This window comes from Macaca fascicularis, chromosome 3 (assembly GCF_037993035.2).
Source record: "Macaca fascicularis isolate 582-1 chromosome 3, T2T-MFA8v1.1".
Taxonomy (NCBI): Eukaryota; Metazoa; Chordata; class Mammalia; order Primates; family Cercopithecidae; genus Macaca; species Macaca fascicularis.
The window spans coordinates 13,671,002-13,698,841 of NC_088377.1; the positions used below are offsets into that span (position 1 = coordinate 13,671,002).

At 44.2% G+C, this 27,840-nt stretch overlaps 1 protein-coding gene across 16 annotated transcripts in view; it reads right to left on the reverse strand.

Moving 5' to 3' along the window:
• Window positions 1–27,312, reverse strand: part of IFNAR2 (interferon alpha and beta receptor subunit 2) — a 37,199-nt gene extending 9,887 nt beyond the window's left edge. For 4 of the 16 annotated variants that reach the window (XM_074034092.1, XM_005548813.4, XM_074034091.1 and 1 more), the window contains exons 1-7: window positions 26,023–26,361; window positions 13,995–14,086; window positions 12,295–12,336; window positions 10,936–11,059; window positions 9,417–9,589; window positions 7,140–7,285; window positions 3,008–3,176 (exon numbers count right to left, since the gene is read on the reverse strand). In XM_074034092.1, coding sequence (XP_073890193.1) covers window positions 3,008–3,176; window positions 7,140–7,285; window positions 9,417–9,589; window positions 10,936–11,059; window positions 12,295–12,336; window positions 13,995–14,049 — 709 coding nt within the window. In that variant the 5' untranslated portion in view covers window positions 14,050–14,086; window positions 26,023–26,361. Of the gene's footprint in view, window positions 1–3,007; window positions 3,177–4,742; window positions 5,039–5,249; window positions 5,402–7,139; window positions 7,286–9,416; window positions 9,590–10,935; window positions 11,060–12,294; window positions 12,337–13,994; window positions 14,087–25,684 lie in introns of those variants that run through there. The other 12 variants (XM_005548812.5, XM_074034090.1, XM_074034089.1 and 9 more) reach the window with 6 other exon arrangements.
• Between the last annotated feature and the right edge of the window lie 528 nt (window positions 27,313–27,840).

A 27,840-nucleotide genomic window follows, 5' to 3' on the forward strand; every position in this document is an offset into this window, starting at 1 on the left:
CAGCTTCAGGATGAGGGCTGGTCCCTAGGAAAACTAACCACATATGATCAGACGGTTGGAACTGCCAGCTCCCCCATTTGACCTCTATCCAAGGAGGGGAGTGGGCTGGAGACTGAGATCAATCCTGCAGCCAGTAATTTAATCAATCACACCTACATAATGAAACCCAATACAAACTGTGAACACCAAGGGTTGGGGAGCCCCCAAATTCATGAACATATGGATGCACAGAGAGGGTGGTACACCCTGATTCCCCAGGGACAGAAGCTCCTGCACTTGGGATCCTTCCAGACCTTGTCCTGTGCACCTCTTCAATGGCTGTCCCTCAATTCCTTTATAATAAAGTGGTAATCATAACACTTTCCCGACTTCTCTGAGTCATTTAAGCGAAGTATCAAACCTAAAGGGAGGTCATGGGAACTCCCGAATTTGTAGCCAGGTCAGATGGAAGTGCAGGTAACCTCGTCACCCAGGACTTGTGGCTGGCGTCTGAAGTGGGGGCAGGCAGTTTTGTGGGACTGAGCCTTTCACCTGTGGGGTCTGTGCTAACCTCGGGTAGTGTCAGAAATGAACTGAATCATTGGACAACTAGTTAGTGTCAGATAGCTGGTGTTAGAACAAAGATATGCACATTTATTTTCCATTTATATTTCTGAAAGAGCTATAGTCAGATAGAATCTATATGTAGTTTTAGGTTTGCCTGTATTTTGTTGACATAAAAATAACTTAAGCTAAAGGTGTCTGAGATGTTCTTTCCTTTAGAACCAGTCTATGCATCATCTGGTCTTGAGGAACACTAGAGAATCAAATCATACTGCCCTGTAGTGAAGCCAACACACAGCACTGTTATGTGCTAGGCAACGTTCCGTAGCTCACTTCATTCACAAATGACCATATCACTTTGTCAATGAAAAGAGCCAAAGTCAGTAACATACTTGAAGAGATTTAGTCTGAGCCAAATACAAGTGACCAATGGCCCATGACACAGCCCCAGGAGATCCCGAGAACCCTTGGTCAGAGTGCAGCTTGGTTTTATACATTTTAGGGAGACATAAGGCATCAGTCAATGCATGTAAGACGTACACTGGTTCAATCTGGAAAGGTGGGACAACTCGAAGTGGGGGCTTCCAGGTCATAGATAGATTCAAAGATTTCCTGATTAAAGACTTGGAATTAATAAAAGGAAGCATCTGGATTAAGACAAAGGGTTGTGGAGGCCACGGTTCCTATTATGCAGATGAAGCCTCTGGTAGCAGGCTTCAGAGAGAATAGATTGTAAATGTTTCTTACCGGACTTAAAAAAGTACCAGACTCTTAGTGAATTCTCTCTTGGATCAGGAAGAAGACCTGGACTGGGAAGGGGGTTCTTTATAGAAAGCAGATTTTCCCTGCAAGAGACAGCTTTGCAGGGCCATTTTAAATATGTCAAATAAATGTATTTTGGGGTAAAATACTTTGATTTCTTTTAGGGCCTGCTACCCATCATGTTGGTATTAGTGCTATAAAGCGTCTTTTTGTCTTAAGGTTTCTGTTTTAACATTAGTGCTGGCCAGCTGTGCCTGAATTCCAAAGGTAGGAAGGTACAGTGAGGCATGTCTGGACCACTCATTCCCATCATGACCTGAACTGGTGTTTCATTTACTTTACTGTATTTGGCCCTTGTCCAAGAGGAGGGGTCCATTCAGTTGGTTGGAGGGCTTAGAATTTTATTTTGGTTTACAACTAAAGTAATTTCTTTATAGATCCTACCTTATTTTTATTCTGGTAAATCAGAACATTAAAGATACTTCCATTGGTGTCAGAGGCATTTGAGCCAGAGCAACTCCATCTTGAATCGAAGCTGGGTAAAATGAGGCTGGGACCCATTGGGCTGCATTCCCAGACAGTTAAGGCATTGTAACTTACAGGATGAGATAGGAGGTGGGCACAAGATACAGGTCATAAAGACCTTGCTGATAAAACAGACTGCAGTAAAGCCAGCCAGAACCCACCAAAACCAAGATGGTTGTCCTCACTGCTACACTCTCACCAGCACCATGAGTTTACAAATGCCACGGCAATGTCAGGAAGTTACCCTACATGGTCTAAAAGGGAGAGGCATGAATAATCTACCCCTTGTTTAGCATATCATCAAGAAATAATCATAAACATGGGCAACCAGCAGCCCTTGGGGCTGCTCTGTCTACGGAGTAGCCATTCTTTATTCCTTTACTTTCCTAATAAACTTGCTTTCACTTTATGGACTCGCCCCGAATTCTTTCTTGTGCAAGATCCAAGAACCCTCTTTTGGGGTCTGGATTGGGATCCCTTTCCCCTAACACTGGGGTTGGGACATTTAGAAGGGCTTCTTTGAGGAAGACTTGCATAGCTTCTCACTTTTGGTAAAATAGGTGGAGACTTGGCTACTTCCTGAGAAAACAATCAGCAGGGAGTTCCGAGATTTGATTGTTCTCACTCCCAAGGGGAGGAAGGTTTGGGATCACACTGTTTACTGTTCTGATGTCTGTGTAACAGAAAGGTGTTCAGCCTTCATTAGTGATTTTCTCGCACACCCTGGCAAGGGTCCCTTTCATCTATGAGCTACAGCTGATGCCAGATCACATCTATGAACTGCACCCAACCTCGCTGCTTCCACCTTTTCACCCCTTAATGCCACTGTATGCCACTGTCTCAAGCAGCTCCACCTCTTCTGGCATTTGGCTTCAGCAACGGCCACACTAAGGGCACACGGCGCTGAATTTAATCCTGACTCCCTGAAATAAAAGCATTTCCATTTCAAGACTTCTGATCTCATCGAGTAGTATCTGGTTGTCTTTTGGTATGACAACATAAAAGTGACGCTACCAGATTGTACACACGAATCAACAGAAAATACCTCTGGGAGGTGCCATTATTGGAAGAAAGACCTTTAGTGCTCCACGAATTTCCGATTCTTTTCTTTAAATAGGCTTGCCCTCAGAGTAAAAGCATGAATACTCAAAACACGAATTTAAAAAAATGAACATACCTGATTCCTGGCCAGGTTGAAGGAGGGTGCATTTTAAAGGAGACTTTATGACTGCCTGCTCATCGTTATGATCGAAATAAACAGATACACAGTAGTTTGTGTTTGGAATTAACTTGTCAATGATATAGGTGAAATTTCCACTCATGTTTCCTTTTATTGTGGGTTTATGCTGTAAAAATAAGCAAAAAATCAGTAAGACTCTGAGAATTTCATTTAGAGGCAGGACTTAAGAATCTCTTTTGGGATTTGTCTTCAAATCTCAAACAGGGTTAGATTTATCACAGGCTTGGTAAGAAAAAGGATTTATAAGTCACCTGGAGTACATAAGCTATCAGAAAACTACACCTACATGCACTTATATACACCCGCACACACACATATTTTACACCCATGAAATCTAGTCTAGCAACTTCATTTTACAAATGAGATAAAAGTCTTCAAAGAGGAATAAAAGTCTCTGTGACATCATTTTTACATGATTATCTTCTCTCATGGACAGCGTGTGTCTACTTTACACTTGAGAAAGTGCCTTCATAACATTAACTCTTTTGACTTTCAAAACAGTCTGCAAAATAGGCATTCTCTCCATTCAACGGATGAGAAAACTGTAGCTCAGTGTGGCTAAGTAACTTCTCCAAGGTCACAGAGCTTGTCTGTGACAAAACTGACGTCTAGTTTCTCATCTTCTCCCTTTATCGATAGATAGATAGACAGATAGATAGATAGATAGATAGAGATAGATAGATAGATGGGGGTCTCACTCTATTGCCCAGGCTGGAGTGCAGTGGCACGATCTTGGCTCACTGCAACCTCCAACTCCTGGGTTCAAGAGATTCTCTTGCCTCAGCCTCCTGAGTAGCTGGGATTATAGGCGCCTGCCACCATGCCTGGCTAATTTTTTTTTTTTTTTTTTTGAGACACAGTCTCACTCTGTCTGGAGTGCAGTGGCTGGATCTCAGCTCACTGCAAGCTCCACCTCCCAGGTTTATACCATTCTCCTCCCTCAGCCTCTGGAGTAGCTGGGACGACAGGTGCCCGCCACCACGCCCGGCTAGTTTTTTGTATTTTTTAGTAGAGATGGGGTTTCACCACGTTGGTCAGGCTGGTCTTGAACTCCTGACCTCAAGCGATCTGCCTGCCTTGGCCTCCCAAAGTGCTGGGATTACAGGCGTGAGCCACCGCGCCCAGCCATCCCCCTTTAAACACCTGGCCTCTTCTTTCCTGTAGTTGCGTTCCACTTCAGAATTTAAAAGATGGTATGAAGGCTCTTTCATGAATAATAACTTTTGTATCATGTTTTACAGTTTTTTAAATACATTCTTACTAGCAGTTTAATAAATGAGGATTCCTAGCAGCTCACATACAGCCTTCAGTAATAATGTTTTTCTGTAAATTTCTGTTTGGGAGGAGGAGTTAGTAAACAAACTTACGACCCAACAAACTAAAAGCTTCCCCTCCAGTGACCACCACACAGCCTCCTTCCCTGTTTGGAAAAACTCCTTAGAAAAATGAGTTCTCTTCACTGTCTCCAATTTTTCTCCTCCTGCTCTTTCTTGAATCTACTCCAACCAGCTCTTTGACCTTGACTCTATTAAAACTACTTTTATCAAGGACACAATGTTGCTAAATCCAATAGTCAGTCCTCTTCCATTGTCCCATTTGCAGCACTGGACTCAGTAAACCACTTTCTCCTTCTGGAACGTTCTTCTCTCAGCTACCGGGACACCACTCTCACCTGCTTCTCTCCATGCCGGTTGCTCTTTTTCAGTCGATTTTGCTGTTTCTTCCTCATGTGCCAGATCTCCAAATTTTGGAATGTTCCCGGAGTTATGTCCTTGGACGCCTTCTCTTCTGAGTGTCTATTCCAGGTGATCTCATCTGGTTTCAGGGCATTCAACATGCACCAAGAAGCCAGTGGCTCCCAGGCTCTCTTTCTAGCTGGGGGTTCTCCCCTGGACTCCAGACTGGCACATCCAGCTCCTTCCCCACGTCTCCTCCTAGATCCCTTACGGGCACCTGGAATTTAACACGTCCCAAACCCTCTAACCCTATCTAACCCTCACCTGCTTCATTCATCATCTTCCATAGTTAATGGGGAAGTTCGTCTTGCTCCGTGTGCAAAATATATGCAGAATTATGAGCTGGGCATGGTGGCTCACACCTGTAATCCCAACACTTGGGAGGCTCAGGTGGGTGGACTGCCTGAGGTCAGGAGTTAGAGACCAGCCTGGCCAACACAGTGAAACCCTGTCTCTACTAAAAATACAAAAAATTAGCTGGGTGTGGTGGTGGGTGCCTGTAATCCCAGCTACTAGGGAGGCTGAGGCGGGAGAATTGCTTGAACCTGGGAGGCGGAGGTTACAGTGAGCCGAGATCGTGCCATTGCAGTCCAGCCTGGGCAACAAGAGTGAAACTCTGTCTCAAAAACAAACAAGCAAACAAGCAAACAAAACTCCAAAATATATGCAGAATTTGATGGCTTCTCACTACTCATTACCCCTCTACTATCAAGGTCCAAGCCACCACCATCTGTTGCTTGGATTATACTAGTAGCTTTTTTTTTCTTGCTTTAATTTAAAGGCTAATTTTCTTTATGAAGAAGGTGTCTATTAACTACAGTTTTTCCTCTTACAGAGTAGTCAGTATCCTAATAAGCATCAGTCTCTTATTTTAGGAATCATAATCTAAAACATAGAGTTAGTTGCTTATGGGGTGAACACAAATGAGACATGATTGAAACAGGAGATTTAATGACACTTCACATAGTCCTTAGGCCACATAAACTTATTTTCCCCCCATTTTTGCTCCTTTTCCTAGAGTATTGATTATAATCCATGTTGATATTAAAAGAAACATGATACTAATCATATAATTTGTTACTGCCTATTAAGTGACTGCCACCCTGATTGTGTCTTAACTGGTCTCCTAACTCCCATCTTTGCCCCTATGGTCTATTTTTAACAGCCCAGCCAGGATGCCCTGTTAAGCCTTGGGTTCCAGGGGCTTCCATCACACTCAGAAGACCCAGACCCACAAACTCCTACCAGGTCCAGCCACATTTACCCTCTGACCTCACCTCCCCCTCACCTCCTGCTTGGTCACTCCAGTTCAGCCACCTCTCCCTGCTGCTGCTGAAACACACCGGGCTCACTCCAGCCTCAGAACCTTTGAACTTCCTGTGCCCTCTGCCTGAAATGCATCTACCCTGATTATCTCTCAGGTTGGTCTTACTTGCAAAGGTTTTATACTTGGCAAAGGGCTCTACAGACATAAGCTGCTGCTAGACCAGTGAGAGCAATTTGACCATTTCCACTTATTCCAGCATTTGGAGGGACAGGGACAACAAAAATTGAAGATCCAGGTCTGTCTGATACCAGATTACCCTAAGGTTACTGACAGTCAGGTCCTTCGCAGAAATTATGAGAGGACAGAACTGCCAGAAGAGCCACTTCCTTACTGTGTGTGACGGCCAGACAGGCAGCGACAGATGCTTTTCACAGGTGGCTCAGCTAAACCCTCCTTTTCAAAGAAATCTCTCCAGGGCTCACTGAAATTTGGCTGTACTCTGCATCTCCCTCCCACACCCTCTCTCCTGTGTGTTCCTTGATGTTGTACATGTGGCTTATTCTTTTTTTTTTTTGAGACGGAGTCTTGCTCTGTTGCCCAGGCTGGAACGCAATGGTGCAATCTCGGCTCACTGCAACCTCTGCCTCCCAGGTTCAAGCGATTATCCTGCCTCAGACTCTGGAGTAGCTGGGATTACAGGTGTTTGCCACCAGACCCGGCTAATGTTTGTATTTTTAGTACAGATTGGGTGTCACCATATTGGCCAGGCTGGTCTCAAACTCCCGACCTTAGGTGATCTGCCCACCTCGGCCTCCCAAAGTGCTGGGATTATAGGCGTGAGCCACCACGCCCAGCTGTGGTTTATTCTTTTAAAGAAGACTGTGCTGCAGGTTTAGATCAATATAGTGAATGAACTATAGTGACTTCTTCCCTAAGGTCAGACCACACAGAAGCCTGACCTTTCAGCTTTAATTGTTCAACTGCAAATTTCCTTTCAAAACAGACAGTCAAGTGCATTGACTACCCACTCAAAACTGTTTTGATCCTAACAGGAGAAGCCACTTACCTTCTTAACAATCCCCTCTGACTGCTCTTCAATGACAAGTGATAAATCAAACTGTAATTCTTCCTCAACAATAGATGGAAATTTCACGATCACATTAATGTGGTTGGTAAAACCAACAATCTCAAACTCTGGCGGTTCAAAAGACACTGTTCAGAAAACAAAAACAGACAGGAATATGTGACTGAGACCATATGTGGCCCACAAAGTCTAAAGTGGTTCTTCTCTGGCCCTGTATAGAAAATCTGCCAAGACCTGATTTACATCATAATTTTTCATTGCTAATGCTATTCCACTAAGTGACTGTATCACGATTTAACTGATTCACTGTTTTGAACATTTAAATTGTCTCTGATTTTTATTAAAGACTTAATGTATCATGGGATATTCTTGGAACTACATTTTTGCATTTGTCCTTCATAATTTCTATCTTTCTCTCTCTCTCTCTCTCTCTCTGTCTCTCTTTTTTTCTTTCTTTCTTTTTTAATGTAGAGATAGGGTTTCGCCATGTTGCTCGGGCTGGTCTTGAACTCCTAAGCTCAAGTGATCCACTGCTCTCGGCCTCCCAAAGTGCTGGGATTACAGGTGTGAGCCACTGTGCCCGGCCTTAATAATTTCTTTGGGACAAGTTACTAAAGAATTCTGGATTAGAGTAAGCACATGTTAAGGTTTTTAATACATGCTGTCAATTACTTCAGATGGACCATGCCAAAGCAAGCTCTTTGTATTCCCTCTAAGCCTGGATATTTATGTATTTTTCATATTTATCATTTGAGTCATGAAACATATCTCACTGTTACTTTAATATGCATTCTCTAAGCCTGGATATTTACGTATTTTTCATATTTATCATTTGAGTCATGAAACATATCTCATTGTTACTTTAATACGCATTCTTTAACAACCCAAATACCATGAACTACAAATTCTGATTTTCTTTCTTTTCTGTGTGTACACACAGATGTCTGTTTATATACATACATCAACATGCACACAAATCTAGCAAATGTCATATCTGAATTGTTTGCCACAGTGGCAACAAAGTAGTAGTCATCCTTACTACTTTGCTAAGCATGTATGAGCACGTGCACACCCGCCTAGCCTACAACAGGAAGCTGAGACCAAATGGTTCTCTGGGAAACTCGTTGTAAAGTGGGAAACTGAAAAAGTAACAGAGCTGGAGCTGTTAACACAGTGCCTTAGGGAGCTGACTTGAGTCATAGGGAAAGAAAGAAGGGGTAGACCTGTTCTTCGGTTCTAGTCTTCTCCTCTGAGCTTTGGGTCCTAGGTGCATGCACACTTGGGTGTTCACACACAAAAGAACTATTGGGTTATAACGTGGGGGTGGAGTTGCTGTATCAAGAAAACACTGGGGTCAGGTGTGGTGGCTCATGCTTGTAATCTCAGCACCTTGGGAGGCTGAGGCAGGCAGATCACTTGCGGTCAGGAGTTCGAGACCAGCCTGGCCAACATGGTGAAACATTTCTACTAAAAGTACAAAAAAAATGAGCCAAGCGTAAGGGTGTGTGCTTGTAATCCCAGCTACTCTGGAGGCTGAGGTGGGAGAATCGCTTGAACCCGGAAGGTGGAGGTTGCAGTGAGCCGAGATCGCACCATTGCACTCTAGCCTAGGTGACAGAGTGAGACTCCATCTCAAAAAAACAAAAAAAGAAAGACAGACGGAGAGAAAGAGAGAAAGAGAGAGAGAGAGAGAGAGAGAGAGAGAAAGAAAGAAAGAAAGAAAGAAAGAAAGAAAGAAAGAAAGAAAGAAAGAAAGAAAGAAAGAGAGAGAGAGAGAGAGAGAAAGAAAGAAAGAAAGAAAGAAAGAAAGAAAGAAAAGAAAAGAAAAGAAAAGAAAAGAAAAGAAAAGAAAAGAAAAGAAAAGAAAAGAAAAGAAAAGAAAAAAGAAAAGAAAAGAAGGAAAGAAGGAAAGAAAGAAAATACTGGGCCAAAGAGGTGGGAGAGCTAGATCCAGCCCACCTGAACCTGGCTCCACACTTCCTGTCAGGCTATGAAACCGAAAAACAGCAGCTCCTACTGCCTTATACAGGCACTGGGCGAATCTGCAAAGTACAAGTTATCATTCCACTTTTCAGATTAAAAAAACCAAGGCTCAGAGAGGCAAAGCAGTCCACGGATACAGAGCTAGGAAGTGGCAGGGCCAAGAGGTGAGCCCAGCCCCAGGTCTAAAACACCTTTGCAGACCTCCTATTTCACAGAATAGCAAATGATAATGATCTTGATGATGGGGACAAAGTGGAGAAACAGAGATAAACTCACTGTCTATGTCCAGCCAGAAATTGTGTGAGCAATTGAACAAGGTTGTGTTCCCGCTGAATCCTTCTAGGCTGGTGACATAGGCCTCGTGTGTGCTTCTCCACTCATCTGTGAGGTCACAAAATGATCTTGTGGTATTTGCACAGTTCTTAACTATCTTCAAATCTTCTGGTTTACTTTGGAAAGAAAAAAATGGAAAAAGGAAAGTGTGAGCACTGACGTAATGAGTCTATTTTCGGGTGCCTTACTTCATTGTCTCCTTTAGGGCTCTGCTCAAATATCACTGTACTAAGTGATCTTCCCAACCATCTTATTGAAAATGGAACATCTTATACCCTCCCCACCCCTGCACTTTCAATCCCTCTCTCTCTTCTTGATTGTAGCATTTACTCACACCTGTCACACTATACCTTTGTTTACTCATGTCTCCATTTACATAATGTCTGCTCCAGGAGGGCAAGGACTTTGGTTCACAGTTGGACCCCCTGGCAGGTAGCAGGTGCTCAGTAAAATTTGCCGGATGAGTAAATGAATGAATGAAACTTGGGCCCTCATGGTGGAGGCCTCAGATCTCCCTCCCTCTATGGGACAATCATGAATGCCTTCCCTGAGACCCCCTCCCTTTCTGGCTAAGACTAGATGATCCAGTCCTAAGTCAGACCTGGTCTATTTCAGGGACAGCACAGACATCTCATCTACCAAGCTTCAGTTAGTTGGATGATACATGTGACCACTCAATGCAGAGAAAAACTTTTAAGACTTTAGCAGGCACCAAACAGAAACTCACAAGAGGTCTTCCACTGGCTTAGTCAGTAAGCAGGAGCGGCAGCAGCTGTAGGCCAAATAAATAACCAACAAAAGGACACTCCAAGGGGTTGCTAGATCAAAGCAATGACTTCTAAGATTGGTAGGCGTGGGAAGAAGAAAGACAAACAGGACTCCATCCATTATGTCATGAATCCTTGCAGCAACCTCTCAGCAGAGGCATTCGCTTAGGGGCTGAACTCTGTGCCAAGTGTCAAGCTGGTTAGTGACCAAACCAGACTTTGCACCCAGGCCTGTCCCAGACTAGGCCAGGCAGTTTCTGGTGTCCCAACAGAGTAAAGAAAAGTGAACATAAACCATCAACCTGGTCAAAAGACCTTTGGATTCCTGTCCTCAGATAACGGGACTTTTAAACATTCAGACTGACTGAAATAGAGAAATCATTGCCTAACCCATACACAAGAATTATTTTGTATGTGAGGTTCTGAGCTGTAGAAATTGAATTTGATGACACATACAAGCTTTGTCAAAATAAATGTGGATTATTAAAGTATTCAATTTAATTAAAAATGGATGTGTGATGGTGTTTTGCCTTTGGCCTTTTAAGGCTCTGAATAAGAAACGCAGAGAGAAGGAGAGGTAGACAGGAAAAGAGAGAGGGAGAGGCAGAGAGAGAGAAAAGATCATCTCTTCTTCCACTCCCCATATAACAGAACAACAATATGTTTACCAAGAGAAAATGAAATATCAAACCAACCTCATGATTGTATACAGCAACTTATAGTGAGTTGCCACAATGGAGTGGTTTTTTAATTCCCATGATAAGATGGACCGGAAATTTCGCAATGAGATCTTAAAAGTGCAAGATTCACTTGTGTAATCTAAAGAGAAGAAGGGAAAAAAGGCATTGAAATTTGGAACCCACAGTTGTATTCTGGTCACTGTTCAGTCATTTCTTGGGATCTAGAACCCACATCTCTGGCAGATAACACCTCCAGAGAGCCCTGGGTCTTGAAAACAGGAAGTCTACAGGACATGGGAAATGAACTAATAAGTTAATTCACGAACAACATATTGTCAGGGCAGGCAAGTGTAGGAAACAGGAACTGTGCACTGTGTAAGCAGAGTTTGGACAGAAGGGCTTCTCCAATGCCCTTGGACTGTCCCTCCATGGTTCACTGGACCAAAATAACCCAGGCCATCCCAGCCCACGTGGTGCACTTCCTTTCATTCTCCCCTACCCATTCTCCCTCCCCAAGTCGTTCTCTCAACTCAGCTTCCAGCTCCTCCATGAAGTCCTCCTTAAGTAGCTCAGCCCACTGCAAATTTTCATGCCTCTGGATTCCCCAGCATACTTATTCCCTGGATCACAGAGAGCAGGGGAGTATAACATGAGCCCAGACTGGCCCTTTGTAAGCATTTAAGCCCCGTAACAATGCTGAAGTAGGCACTAAGAAGAGACTCATTTTACAGACTGTGACACTGAGTTGAATTATACAATGTCATGCAGGTGGGAAGTGGCAGTGATAAATAAAACATTAAAGCCACACTTGCCAAATTTTGCCTTATATGGTTAAATTGTTAAAGATCATCTAAGTTTCCTGTGGTTAGGACCCAGGCCTTTGTTTCTCGATTGCCAACTCTTCAACCCCAACCAACGCTTAGCACAAGGTTGGACACATATTTAATGCTTAATGAAGTTTTGTGGACAGATTTATATATGTAGCAAGAAGTTTAGTTAAAAAGATTATCGTCCTTTGTCTGGAACCATCAGGGTGGAAGAATGTAAATTAAAGAGCAAGTATTTCTGGGCCATCTTTTGTTTGGCACAGTCTGTGTCTCCTCGTTCTTCTATTAGTGAGATTATTAAGAGTTTGAATATTCTTTAAAGAAGTTTAAAAATGATCTCTAGTGTTCATTTCTTAGACTAGTTTTGTATCTCTCAAAAAACCAGAGTTAGCTCATTTTAGCTCCTTTTACAGAGAAAGAATCCCAATAAAATTGGTAACAGATGTACAATCAGAAATCAAATATCCCACATTTTATACCTCTGAAAGGCTGCCCCAACACTTTCACTCTTATACAAAATTTAGTGAAGCCAAAAAACATCTCTTACCAGGCAAATCATGTGAAATACCAAACACGAGGCTGATACACACTAGAAGGAAGAAAACACATTAGAGAGGCAACAGTTTTATCTGGGCTCAACTTGCAATGATTACTCTAAGTCTGGAATTCTTTAACACACATTTATGGTATCAGATTGAGACTTTTCTTGTACTAAAAAAATGCCCACATAGATGGTTTTTATTCTACATTGGTGCCAGCAGCACATGGTGCAAGGACTGTGACCTGAGCTGAGATAAGATCCATTTGGGAGCTGACACTAACAACAGTATGTATGGTCCCTGTTCTGCCCTGCTTTTTCCACTTAAAAATATATTTGGGGCCAGGTGCCGTGGCTCATGCCTGTAATCCCAGCACTTTGGGAGGCCAAGGTGGGTGGATCACACAAGGTCAGGATTCGAGACCAGCCTGGCCAACACGGCAAAACCCTGTCTCTACTAAAAATACAAAAAATTAGCTGGGTGTGGGGGTGCACACCTGTAGTCCCAACTACTTGGGAGGCTAAGGCAGGAGAATTGCTTGAACCCAGGAGGCGGAGGCTGCAGGGAGCTGAGATCGCTCACTGCATTCCAGCCTGGGTGACAGAGAGAGACCCTGTCTCAAAAAAAAAAAAAAAAAAAAAAGGCTGGACGCAGTGGCTCACGACTGTAACCCCAGCATTTTGGGAGGCCAAGGCGGGTGGATCACTTGAGGTCAGGAGTTTGAGACCATCATGGCCAACATGGTGAAACCTTGTCTCTACTAAAAATACAAAAATTAGCTGGGCATGGTGGTGGGTGCCTGTAATCCCAGCTACTTGGTAGGCCCAGGCAGGAGAATTGCTTGAACTCAGGAGGTGGAGGCTGCAGTGAGCTGAGATCACGCCCTGTACTCCAGTCTGGGCAACAGAGTGAAACTATGTCTCAAAACACACACAAACACACACACGCGCACACACACACACACACACACACGAACTTTTTTTTTTTTTTGAGACAGAGTCTCGCTCTGTCGTCCAGACTGGAGTGCAGTGGCGCCATCTCGGCTCACCATGTTAGCCAGACTGGAGTACAGTGGTGCCATCTCGGCTCACCATGTTAGCCAGACTGGAGTGCAGTGGCGCCATCTCGGCTCACCATGTTAGCCAGGATGGTCTTGATCTCCTGACCTCGTGATCCACCTGCCTCGGCATCCCAAAGTGCAGGGATTACAGGCGTAAGCCACCGCACCCGGCCACACACGAGATCTTTAACACCAAAATAATTTCCTTGTTTTTGTTTAAGTACTTGGGCTGGCTGAGGGAGTGTCCTCAGAAGCAATTGTCCATCCTAGAAACATTCTCAGAATATGAATAAGCATGCTACTAATTAATCAACTTTAGAGTTAAAAGACATTTATCAAAGATTGGGGAGGAAGAAAGGGTGTTAGGAGAAATTACTCTTCAAATTATAGGCGAGCATAGTCCCAATTATTATTGCCTTAAGTCACTCATTTGTTTTCTGAAAATTAACAACAGGACAGGAAATTACACTGAATCTAAACCACTAGTGTAGGTTTCCTATCTGCTTTCCACTTAACTCCTGATGCTAGGCAGGCTGGAACTGGGTCCTCTAGTCAGGGAAATTAGTTTGCTACTTCCTGCCAGGGCTCTCCATGAGGATGGCATCACAGCTTGCTTCTATAAGAGCTAAGATAAAAAGCAGCACTCACCCATAAGAAACAAATTAAGCGGTCTGACGATGAAGGCATTCTGGCTCAAAAGCATCTTTGCTATTTTTAGAGTCTTCTCTTGACTTTTACATCTGAAATCAACATTAGGTGATCAAAATTCTGAAGTGTCTAATTAAATTGCAAATATAAAAATGGGAGCAAAAACAAGACAAGGAGAGACCTGTAAGGAATAGTAAAATTCCTAGCTCCGGGAACTGGATCATTTACCCCATTTATTCAAGTGAGCCTGGTCTCAACTTCTGGGCCCAATCCCCCACCTAGTCAGGGAGGAATTTTAAATTTAACTTTTGAACAGGCAACAGTCATTGGGTTCAACAATTTTAAGCATACAAAAAAAAAAAATAGTGAAAAGTCTTACTCCCTTTAGAAAACTACTTTTTTTTCTTTTGTGAATCCTTCAGAGTGTCTCCACACATAAGCAAAAACAAACGCATATTTCTAATTTCCCCATCTTTTAGACAAGAGATAGCATGTATAGTCCCTGTTCCACCCTGCTTTTTTCACTTAAAAATATATTTGGAAGATCTTTCTATTCTTGTTTTTTAAAATAGCTGGATAGAGTTCTACTCTATAGACACACCATTATTTATATAATTAGTACCCCTACTGTAGACATTTGAATTATTTCCAGTCTCTTCTGCAAGGAAATCTCTTTCATTTTGCACATGTGCCAGTTTAAGTGTGGGAAAATTTCCAGAAGTAGAACTGTTAGACAAATGACGTATCAGTTAGCGTTCTGGCAGGAAACAGCTCATTCAAATTAGGATAGACACTTTAAAAAAATACATTTAAAGGGTACAAGTGCAGTTTTGTTAGATAGATATATTGCATAGTGGTGAAATTTGGGCTTTTAGTATACCCATCACCTGAATAGTATACATTATACCCATTAAGTAATTTCTCATTCCTTAACTCCCTACACGCCAATCCACCCTTCTCAGGCAGTAATGACTATTATTCCACATTGTATGTCAATGTGTGCACATTATTTATTAACAGCCCCCGCTTATAAGAACAGGTGGTATTGACTGTTTCTGAGTTGTTTCTCTTAAGATAATGGCCTTCAGTTCCACCCATGTTGCTGCAAAAAACATAATTTCATTCTTTTTTATGGCTGAATATACTGTGTGTGTATATAGATATGTAATTTTTTTTTTTTTTGAGACGGGGTCTTGCTGTGTTGCCTAGCCTGGAGTGCAGTGGTGCAATCATGGCTCACTGCAGCCTCAACCTCCCAGGCTCAAGCAATCCTCCCACCTGTACCCCTACGTAGCTGGGACTACAGGCATGTGTCACCACACACCGGCTAATTAAAAAAAAATTTTTTTTTTAGAGACGGGGTCTCACTATATTGCCCAGGCTGATCTCAAACTCCTGGATTCTTGCCTTGGCCTCCCAAAGTGCTGGGATTACAGATGTGAGCACCACACCTAGCCATATTTTCTTTATGCAATCATTTGTTGATGAACACTTAGGTTGATTCCGTATCTTTGCAACTGTGAACAGTGCTATGTTCTGAGAAATTCATTGTTAGGCTATTTCATTGTGTGAATATCATAGAGTATACTTAGACAAATCTAGATAGCGTAGCCAACTACACATCTAGGTTATATGGTATAGCCTATTGTTCCTAGGCTATAAATCTGTCCAGCGTGGTACTGTGCTGAATACTGCAGGCAGTTGCAACACAGTGGCATTTGTGTATCTGAACATATTTAGACACAAAAAAGGTACAGTAGAAATATGGTATAATCTTATGGGGCCACTGTCATATAAAGAGTCCATCTTTGCCCAAGACATCATTAGGGGGTGCAGGACTGTATTTACAAATGTGTGAGCAGGCTGTAGGCAAACCAGAAGGGAGAGTATAGAACCTGCAGCTCACAACATTGAGGCCTGTGACCACTCTGGGGTCCAGAAGGCAGAGTCCAGAACCTGTAGTTCACAACATTAAGGGCTGTAGCTCACAACATTGAGGGATGTGCCCACTCTGGACTTGCAGAAGGGAGAGTTGAGAACCTGTAGCTCACAACATGGAGGGCTGTGACCACTCTGGGCCTGCAGAAGGGAGGGTATAGAACCTGTAGCTCACAACATTGAGGGCTGTGACCACTCTGGGCCTGCAGAAGGGAGAATATAGAACCTGCAGCTCACAACATTGAGGGCTGTGACCACTCTGGGCCTGCAGAAGAGAGAATATAGAACCTGCAGCTCATAACATTGAGGGCTGTGACCACTCTGGGCCTGCAGAAGGGAAAGTTGAGAACCTGTAGCTCACAACATTGAGGGCTGTGACTACTCTGCGCCCTAGGAGGGAGAGTAGAGAACCTGCAGCTCACAACGTTGAGGGCTGTGCCCACTCTGGGCCCCAGGAGGGAGAGTACAGAACCTGCAGCTCACAACATTGAGGGCTATAACCATTCTGGGCCTGCAGAACGGAGGGTATAGAACCTGTAGCTCACAACATTGAGGGCTGTGACCACTCTGGGCCTGCAGAAAAGAGAGTTGAGAATCTGTAGCTCACAACATTGATGGCTATAAATCACTCTGGGCAGGAAGGGGAAGAGAAAAAGCCAACACTGCAGTTTGTAAGGAGAAACTCCTGTATGAGCAGCTATGACATGAGACCACTAGACACAGCCAGACCAAGAGGGCAGTGCAGGCAGGAGGCTGAGGGATAAATATCCCTCACTGTGTCCCTCACTTCTCTCATTTGGGGTTCCCCATCGGCTGAACACAACCAGAAGCCATAGGGCAAGGGGCCTGGGTTTGTATCCTTACCAGACAGGATCCTGGGCCAACTAAAGAGTGGGGAGAGGGGAAGGTGGGTCTGAAGAAGCAGACAGAAGAGACCTGGCAATGAAACTGGGCATCTGTAATTTGGATAGAAACTGTCACTCCAGCCACCCTCGGGGCTGTACAAATTTATATAACCACCTGTAACGTGTGAGAATTTTGGTTTCCCTACCATCTCTTCTTACAGGTGTATCATCAAGTTCTTGGATTTTTCTCAAATTCATAAACAAAAAATTGTCTTTCACATTAATTTGTATCTCTTTTTTTTTTTTTTTTTGAGACGGAGTCTCGCTCTGTCGCCCAGGCTGGAGTGCAGTGGCGCGATCTCAGCTCACTGCAAGCTCCGCCTCCCGGGTTCACGCCATTCTCCTGCCTCAGCCTCCCGAGTAGCTGGGACTACAGGCGCCCACAACCGCGCCCGGCTAATTTTTTGTATTTTTAGTAGAGACGGGGTTTCACCGTGGTCTCGATCTCCTGACCTTGTGATCCGCCCGCCTCGGCCTCCCAAAGTGCTGGGATTACAGGCGTGAGCCACCACGCCCGGCTTAATTTGTATTTCTCTTACTCTGAGTGTGATCAAACATCTTTATCTTTTCATAGGTTTAAAAGTGATTTGTATTTCCTTCTCATTAACTGTTCGTGACTTTGGCAATGTTTCCATTGAGCTGTTGCTATTTTCTTACTGGTTTGCAGGAGCTTTTTTTTTAAAGTAGAAGGGAAACTGTGATATGAGTCACATCTTTTTCTTCTCTCCCCAGTCTGTCACTTGCCCTTTGAGTTGCTTGTGCTGTTTTAAAAAAACCACCCCCTCCCAAAAAAAAAACCACCCAGAAGTTTTTGAGTTTTACGTTTTCAGATTTAAAGGTATTTTCTTTCTTAGCTTCTAAATTTGGAGTCATAATCAGAAAGTCTTCCCTACTCGCAGGTGAGAAAGGAATTCTTCAAGAAGAATTTTAAGGAGCCCCAGTAGATCTTGTTCCTTCTCTCTCTCGGATATTTTGTCCCCACCACATGACTAAGACCTGTAGATTGTGGGCATTCTTCTGTCCCCCAAACACTGGGGAAATATCATCAAAATAAAAAAAGACCATGAAATCGCAGACTTGTCATGGCTTGTGTAGACTGTCTGTGGCTGGTGACACAGGCATAAGAAGAATTTACCATGACAGTTTAGGTCAAGAAAGGCAGATTTATTAGAGAAAGCAGGAAAATACATTGCAAGGGAGCAATGCAGGTCAGTAAGAGAGGAGGTGATTGCCAGGAGACAAAGGCCTTTTGGGGATTTTATAAAATGCAATTTGGGCTGAAGAGTGCTACGTGGAGGACTGACAATGCCAAGGTAGCTGGGAGCTAACTTGCATTCTTCTGTCAGCCAAGATGTTAGATGATAAGTTGAAGCATTTGATGGTAAGCAGGAAGACTGTGAGTTATGTGTGTAGGAGGGTCATATGTCCTGGGCCATAAAGAAAGGTAGACCTATAGCTTCTCTGCTTCTTCTTTCTGTTTGTATGTACTAGACCATGAAGCAAGGTAGACCTATAGCTTATCTGCTTTATCTCTTTGCTTTCCCCTAGACCCCCAGACTGACTCCTCTTCCCTAATTAGGACTTCACAAGACCAAGTTCAAGCTAAAAACAATGTAATTTTTAAGTCTTCTCTGTTGCCACAGTAGCAGGTCCAACCTGGGGTATTCTCTTAGAGAAATCCAAGTGATTCGAAGTCAAAATTTCCAGCCTTGCTACAGACTCCATCACCCATGAGATATCCAAGCGTGACTGCCTGGAACTAATCCCATAATACTGTAACCATTGAGAAACATCTGCTGAGACATCTTGATGTGACGTCATCTCCCATAATCACTCCACAGCAGAGGGGTTGCCTAGTTGTGAACATTCCCCTAGATACCACCACACCCAGACTGTAGAAGGGCAACTTCTTCATTTTACTTTTTGAGACAGGGCCTCACTCTGTCACCCAGGCTGGAGTGCAGTGGTATAATCTCAGCTCACCGCAACCTCTGCCTCCTGGGCTCAAGTGATTCTCCCACCTTGGCCTCCCAAGTAGCTGGGACTACAGGGATGTGCCACTATACCTGGCTAATTTTTGTATTTTTTTTTTAGAGATGCGGTTTTGCTATGTTGTCCAGGCTGGTCTTGAACTCTTGGGCTCAAGTGATCCTCCGGCCTCAGTCCCCCAAAGTGCTTGGATTACAGGTGTGAGCCACTGTGCCCATGCAGGGCAGCTCCTTTATACTTGTACACCTAACCTGACCTCTGACATGTGGCCTCTGGTCCCTCCGTTTGTCTCCAATGGTGGCACATCTTCATCTTTGTTATATATCTGCAGGAACACTCAGTCTCTTCAGCAGCCGAGCACACACACACACACACACACACACACACACACACACACACACACACACTTAGAAGTCCCATTCTCCCCCTCTGGGCCAGGGGATGGCTTTCTCCCTTGCTTTCTGGTGACCCATACTTCACTTGGAACCACATGCCTGATTACTAGATTCTTCTTGCTTGGAAAATATAATATCCCATCTTGGTATCCTGCCTAAATTATTAATGGAGCGCCTTAAAACTCCTGCTGACTACAAATAGATGAGTCTTCCTAAAGCATGGCTAGTCTCAGTCCCTCTGGGCCCTGCAGCTAGAAGGATCCTACACTTGGCTTAAGGCTCTCCTGTGGCTGTCCCGAAATTCTTAACCATTTTATCTTTCAATGTGTGTTTTGTGCTAGGAGCCCCAGCTCACACTTGGATTCTTCCCCATCTCCTGCAGGTTAGGCTCCCAGCAGAGGAACCCCAGGCCCTGCCTGGCTTCTCTCTCTATGTCTAACAACTGCTGCTGCTGTTGGCATGGGGCGTCAACTGGGACCACATTCCACTGAAGCTCTCCTGGTGCAGATGCTGGAGAGGTCAGGGCCAGCACTCCAGCCTCGCCCCATGGACTGGAGTCAGAGGGCAGCTGGCTGGAGGTTGGGTCTGGCAGGGATGAGTCTCTGGGTCACTCTTGACCCAGGTACCTAGCATGCCTGAGGCAGAGATGTAAAGACCCTTGGACGAGGCCACTACACTGTGGGTTAGGATGGTAGGTGCTTGGGAAAGGGAGATGCAAGACTTGACTTCCCCAGAGCCTGCCCCAGGCTGGATCGAGGGGAAGCTAGCAGGAGGGGGATGCCTAGAAGTCAGGTGCAAGTACACGCATCCTAGAGTCACCAGGGCAGAGGGGACCCAGGGACCTGTGCGAATCTGCTCCAGCTCCCTCGGTATCCCTGTGCCTGAGGGAGGGCTCCTTTGGGTGGCTCTGTGCCTGGTGGAGACCCTCTCTTCCTCTTTGCAATCTTCCTGTCTGGCTTCAGTTTGCTCCTTCTGGCTAGTTTGAGGGAACCTCCCAAGATGTGCTGTAAAGTCCTAATGGTATAACTTGGTATAATTCATAATTCCGTATATGAATTAAACGTTCTTATTTAAATCTGGTTTTGCATAATATAAAGAACTGCAATATTCATGCTAATAATTCAAGTTTTTATTTTTATTTTATTTTTTTTGAGACGGAGTCTCACTCTGTCCCCCATGTTGGAGTGCAGTGGCGCGATCTTGGCTCACTGCAAGCTCCGCCTCCCGGGTTCACGCCATTCTCCTGCCTCAGCCTCCTGAGTAGCTGGGACTACAGGCACCCGCCACCACACTCAGCTAATTTTTTGTATTTTTAGTAGAGATGGGGTTTCACCATGCTAGCCAGGGTGGTCTCAATCTCCTGACCTTGTGATCCACCCGTCTTGGCCTTCCAAAGTGCTGGGATCACAGGCGTGAGCCACCGCGCCCAGCCTATTTTTAAAAATTAGAATGATATTAAATAGCAAACAAAAAAAATTACTGTGGAAGAAAAGTCTTTATATTTTAGTACCTTTAGTGGTACTTTCTCCTGCATTTTTATTTGGCTCTGGGTGGGCCCTGCGAATTATGTAGTCCACTCAGTCTGTAGCTCACTGTGGCCTGACGATGCACTAAGCTCCTTAGGTTAAAGTCAAGGCTATCAGCCTTTCCAGTTTTTCCTGGAGTTACTGCCCTGCTGAGCTCCAGGTGACAGGTCATGCCCTGCTCTTGTCAGAGGTGTTGGAACCACAGTGACTCCATCTTGAGTAGCTCCTGGGTAAAATGAGGCTGAGACCTGCTGGGCTGCATTCCCAGAGGGTTAGGCATTCTTAGTTACAGGATAAAATAGGAGGTCACAAAGACCCCACTGATAAGACAGGATGCAGTAAAGAAGCTGGCCAAAGCCCGCCACACCAAGATGGTGACAAAAGTGACCTCGCTGCTTATTATATGCTAATTATAATATATTAGCATGCTAAAGGAAACTCCCACCAGTGCCACCACAGTTTGCAAATGCCATGGCAACATCCAGAAGTTACTCTATATAGTCGAAAAAAGTCAGGAACCCTCAGTTCCAGGAACTCCCACTCCTTTCACGGACAACTTATGAATAATTCATCGTTTGTTTAGCATATGATCAAGAAATAACCATAAGTATACTCAGTGGAGCAGCCCATGCTGCTGCTCTGCCTATGGAGTAGCCACACTTTTATTCCTTGACTTTCTTAATAAATTTGCTTTCACTTTATTCTGTCAGCTTGCTCTTGAATTCCTTCTTGTGCGAAGCCAACAACCTATGTGGTTTCCCAGGCTGAACCCCAATTTTGTCACAGGTTCACCCTGTGACACTCCGGCCTTCTCCATTCTGAAAGAAAAGCTCTACCTGCCATTTACCTTGAGACCAGACAAACCCTGCCAATTTTCAAGACCCAGATCAAATGGATGGATTGGGTGAAGTGATTCTTTGAATTTCAACTCCTCCTAGATGGACAAAACCCTCCGGGAACTCGCTGCCTCATAGTCTCCTGGTAGAAAGCATGTCTGTGTCTTTCCTTCTGTCTGACACAGACTGATGCATATTGCCAGGAAGGCAATGAATAATGAATGAACTGGATTCAGAAATGTTAGACAAATACAATTACATCTCTTTTTCTGGAAATTAGAAAAATATGAAAAAGTACAAAGAAGAAAGTAACACTCATCCTTATTCCTATCATCCAGCATCAACAATTGTTAACATCTTGGCATATTTGATTCTAGTTTATTTTTCAAATATCTTTTTTCTTCTGTAAAAACGATTACTATCATTAACATTAGGTGAACATAATCCACAAAACTTTCTATGCATACACACACAAACACACACACACACACACACACAGTGTTTCTGTTTAATGTTACTTGGGGAAAGACTAAAATAAAGTCAAAGGAGTTGCTAAAATTTAAATTTTTTTGTCCATAAGAAAGTATAATCTCCTACAATATCCCTCTAAGGTTTTAAATAAAACTTACGAAAGATATTAAAAGTTACAGTATTACATATTCACATAGCACCTTTTAATTTTATACCATATTTACTATTCCATTCTTTGAAAGAAGAGAATATTGGTATTCTCATATTTCCTTCCATCTTCCTCCCCGACTTCTTTTTTTTTGGCTGTATATTTTTGTCTAGCTTTATAATCCCATTCTATCCTACCCATAATTTCTACAGATGTATTAATTCTATATTTAAATAGAATAAATACTCATCAAGAGTCTTTTTACCATTCTCTACTTTTAAGTTCTTTATTTTGATTTATCTCTTAATTTGCTATTTCCTGGATTTTATTACCCAGCAAGTTTTGTTTTTCCAAAAACAGTTCATGGGTGCTGAATTCCCTTTGTTCTTCTGGAAAAAAATACCTGCCCCTCCCCCGCGCCCCGAAAAGTTTCTTTCCCTTGGAACTGTTCCCTCATAATCATCATAATCTGGCATGTAATGCTGCACTGAAGTCTAAGGCCAGCTTGATTTTGTTTTTCCCTCCTTTACTTTTTCTTCTCAGATTCCTAAATAATTCTTTCTCTTTGAATTTAAGTAGTTTATCTTAGTGCTTCTGTATTCCATATGACATTTTCTGGAACATGGCATGTTCCTTTGGCCTACAGACCATTTTTTCTTCATTTCAAGAAGCTTTCTTCGGACTTATTTTTATTTGAATTTTCTGTCCCATTTGTTGACTTCTCTACGTCTTGGACTCCAGTGGTCCCAATTCTTTATTGTATTTTGTCTTTCACAATTGCTTCTTTCTTCTTAATCTTTGCCCTTTTTCAGCTGAATTCACTGGGCTTCCTTACTGGGCTTTCTTCTATTAAAATACTTTTATTTTCAGCAGTATTTCTTCTGTTCTTTCTCCTGACTTATTTGTTCTGTCACTATGTTTTTATGGTCTTCAATTTTCCTTTAGGTCTGCAATCTTCCTTTTCATCTCCAATTTACAATTTTCTCATCTTTGAGTTTGTTTTACTGGATTTATATTTTTATCAAGTTGTTGTACGGTGTAAGGCAATGGTAATGAATTTCTTCTGTTCCAAGCATAATTCTTTGTTTTTAGTAAGACGCCTTGCAAGCCATGTTGTTCTTTCCTTTCCTTTTTTTTCCCCCTTACCATTTCTGTTCATTTTGCTGGTGCTAGTTTGGCTTTAGCACCTCCTACTGATATGGCAGAGTGAAACCTTGACTTCCTTTTTACAACTGCACCTGATTCCAGCTTGTTCTGTAAAGCCTGGGCAATTTCTCTAGCTCGGAAAGTTGGTGCCCAGTGAACCTTCCCCCATCTCACTCACCTTCATCCAGCAGAAACAGCCCACTGCTCCTTTGCGAGAAAAGAAAAAAGCAAAGTATGTTGCGATTCAGTTTCTTTCTTTTATTTAAAAAAAAAAAAAAAAACAAAGACTGGATCAGTTTTCTTCTTTCTTGTTACAGAGAATTCTCACTATAGTTTCTGGTGGTTGAGACATACTTGACTTTAAAATTTTTTTTTAAACTTGAGAATTAAAAACAAATAAATGAAAACCAATGACAATGTTGATGGATATCCCCATGTACCAGATGGTAAAACCCTGGTTTGTGGGGTAACTCATTTTCCTGTTGGGGCCAGAGAAAATTGGCGGTGGCTCTGAACTCCTCCCCATCATACATACCTATCTTTTTCCCTCTTGTTTTCTCTTTTCTGTACCTCTAAGTCCACCAACCTCCTCTGCCAACTACTTGTTTTTCCTTTACTCTTCCCTGAATTGCATACCCCCCAGTTTCATTCTTCCAAAGGAAGAAGAAGGACCCTCAGGGCCAGTGCCGTCAAGCTCTGCTCTAACTCACTAACATTTCACAAATTATAACATGCACATTTTCTTTTCACATTTGAGCATTTCTGAAATCAGAATGCTTTCATTCTGGTGGCATGACATAGCAAGATTGACAGTGTTTTTTCTTACTTCATTACATAAAATGAAAGTGCATCTTATAAGCAACAGCATTTTAGTCTGGGTTTTAGCTTTGATAAAATATGATGATTGAGTCTGTAATACTAGCATTTTGGGAGGCCTAAGCAGGTGGATCATTTGAGGTCAGAAGTTCCAGACCAGGGTGGGTAACACAGTGGAAATCCCATCTCTACTAAGAATACAAAAAGCCAGCCGTAGTAGCACATGCCTGTAATCTCTGCTACTTAAGAGGCTGAGGCAGGAGAATTACTTGAACCCAGGAGAGGGAGGCTGCATTGAGCCAGATTGCGTCACTGCACTCCAGCCTGGGCGACAGAGCGAGACTTTGTCAAAAACAAAACAAAACAAAACATGATGATTGATAATCAAAGACGATACATACCATTGACTCTTGAACAGTTTGAAGGTTTATAAAGGTAGCAGAAAAAATGAGTCCAATGTGGCTTTGAGTGTGCAAGTGTGAGCCATGGAATAGATATTTTAATAAATGTTTCACTTCTAAGATAGTACTTCTTGGGTTATGATCCTTTTCATACTTTTTGAAATGACTTTTAAACAAATCACCATTGTCAAATTATGTGAACCAAAATCAGATTTTCTTTAACTTTTCAATAAACACATGAGAAACTTTAGAGGAAATATTAAGAAAAATGAGTCATGTAGTTTTTTGATTATCTAAAATTGTGGAAAACAACTTTATGAACAATAGAACTGACAAGTTCAACTCATTTTCTGAGACAAACAGATCAAGCCTTATCAGCTATGCCCTAATTGCTAGGGGAGTTTATTGGATATTTTCCTTAGGGTAGATTTTGATAGGGTCTCTGCTATCCCCTCACCCCCTCAAGTCTGCACAGGTGGATTGGGGGTCGGTGGACAGGATACTGAGAAACCTTGGCAAGGAGTGGGACTTAGCCCTTGGGCCAGTTAGCACACACGGGAAACTCCACGTCTCCCTGAGCCAGCTCCGGCACTTCCCACCACTAACTCCACACCCAAACATGCTATATTCGTTTCTAAGACATCCCGCTAAACAAAACAAGGGAAAAAAATGTTAAAAGAAAGGAGGTGAGAATACTCAGAGTCAATAAAACCACCGCTAACCAAATAAACTGGCTGATGGAGTCAACTCGCTACTGTGTGTAACGGATTGATTTGCTCAGGGTTGAAACACAAGTGCCGATCGCCTTTCCATATTCGCGGAATATCTTCCCAGTATCTTCCCTCTCCGACCCTGGGAAGGGTACACCCTTCTGTCTCCGCGGCCACGTCCCCTCGCCCCTTCCCCCTCCTGCCTCCACGCAGCGGATGCGGAGGGGTGTAGGCCACTCCAGCCCCGGTGCCGTCGGTGACCACGACGCAGGTCGAAGGGGCGCTAATCCCAGGGGACCTCAAGGGGGCGGGCTGGAGATCCCAAACCAGAGCACTGGGCTGGTGAGCCGGTTTTGCAAGGCGTGGTGGACCTGGAGGAATGTGACCCTTAGACTTAGCAACGACTCACATCTTGCAGTGGCAAGTGTCCGGTGTTCTGGGCATCCTTGGTGGGGCGGGGTGGGACGTGGAGGGGCGCAACGAAAGCGAACTCCCAGCAGGGGCGACGCGTGGAGGGCGCAGGGCAGGGCCCGGGAGGGATCCTGGGGTCGCAGGTGGGGCCCCGGGAGACAGGAAGGGCGCACGAGCCGCATCCTCAGGACGCGGAGGGAGGGGAGGAGGAGGAGGAGTCGGGGAGAGCGAAAGGGAACCGGAGGGGATTCCGGGAACTGCTGCAGGGAGGCGGCGTTTTCCCACCAGTCAGCTGGCCACGCGCTCCGCTCCCGCGTCCCCGCCATGCCGCGTTACCTTTGCAGCTCTCGCCTTGCGGCTCCCGAGAGATGCCAGCCTCAGGCCCCAGCCACACCCGACTCTGGGACCGGACGCTCGCGGTCGGGATGCGCCCCGCAGGCGGCCTCTCGGACAGAGACGGCGGGCGGGGGACAAAAGCGGCCCTGGCCGGGTGGCGGTCCGCGGACTGCGCTCGGGGAGCTGTTCGGCTCGCCGGCGGGATTCCTGCTCGCCGGCGGGATTCCTCCCCGCCGGGAAGAAGCGTCTTTAGTGTGAGTGCGCGCGCCGAGCGCCGGCCTACGAGTAGCGCTCCGGGAGCGCAGGCGGCGTGCCGGCGCCGGGGACGGGGCGGGAGTCGTGGGCGGGGCCGGAGCCGGGGACAGGGCCGAAGTCGGGGGCGGGGCCTGAGCCGGGGGCGGGGCTGGAACAGGGCCGGAGGCGGAGGCCGGGCCGGGGGCACGGCAGGAGAATGCAAAAAAGTCCGGTTATTTACAAGCATCTGCTGCCGATTGTGAGCTCCTAACCAATCCCCTCTTCGCCGAAAAAGCTCCATAGGGGAAGAATTCGGGGCTGTTTTGTTTACTGAAGCGTCCTCGGGGGATAGAATAGTGTCTGGCATTTTGAAGAGTCCCAAAAATGTGTTGACTGAATGAATGAATGAATCAACTAAAGAGTGAATGTGTTCTCTCCTGGCTCCCCCACTTGTTAGTTGTATAAACCTCCATGATATAATTCTCCAACCAATAAAACGAGGATAAAAATACCTACCATTGAGTAAATGTTGTAAATATCTACAACATTATCCGTTGTAGATTCTCCCCTCTTCTCCGCGGGTCTCTCCTGCATACTCCTACCCTTCCCTCGACCCCCCACTGATCAACGTGTTTCGGGATAGGCAGAAAGACGGATATTCTTCATTAATTTGTCTACCTGTTATTTGCAGCCTGTCAGCTTCTAAAATAGACTATGAGGCCGGACGCGGTGGCTCACACCTGTTATCTCAGCACAGTGGAAGGCCGAGGCAGATGGACCATCTGAGGTCAGGAGTTCAAGATCCAGCCTGACCAACATGATGAAACCCCATCTGTACTAAAAGTACAAAAATTAGCCGGGCGTGGTGGCAGGCGCCTGTAATCCCCGTTACTTGGGAGCCTGAGGCAGGAGAATCGCTTGAACCTGGGAGGTGGAGGTTGCAGTGAGTTGAGATTGCTCCATTGCACTCCAGCCTGGGCGACAAGAGCGAAACTCTGTCTCAAAAAACAACAACAACAACAACAAAAAAAACCAACAACAACGAAAAAACAAACAAAAAAACCCCAAACCAAAATAGACTATGTGGCAGCTTTCAAGTAAAATGTATGTATATTCTAAACATTACAGCTACTAAAATGGAAATGTTAATATGTTTTTGGAGGAGAAGGAAAAAAATACACTAACCACCTAAATTATTTTAACTGAGTATTTAATCTCACGCTCAGCTTTCTGGCCTCCTAGGAAAGGGAGAAGGAGGATGTTTCATACTTTTTGTAGATGGGAAAAATGAGCCTTTTCATCTATGAAGTCAACCAACATTTGCTGATACTCCTTTAAGGCTAGGCACAAGGGTGATCATAAAGAGGATGTCACAGTCCTGCCTTTCATGTGACCCTTGGCAGAATTCCCACCAGCCCTAAACGATCTGAAGGGAACTCATCTAGGATCCTATTTCTTATAAAAGACATTCAACGTTGAAAATATTTTCAGCCACAGTTTTAGAGAATTTACAGATATAGCCTCTGAAAATGGGGGAAATCCAATACTTATTTCCATGTGCCGCATGGACTCTTTTATATAAAC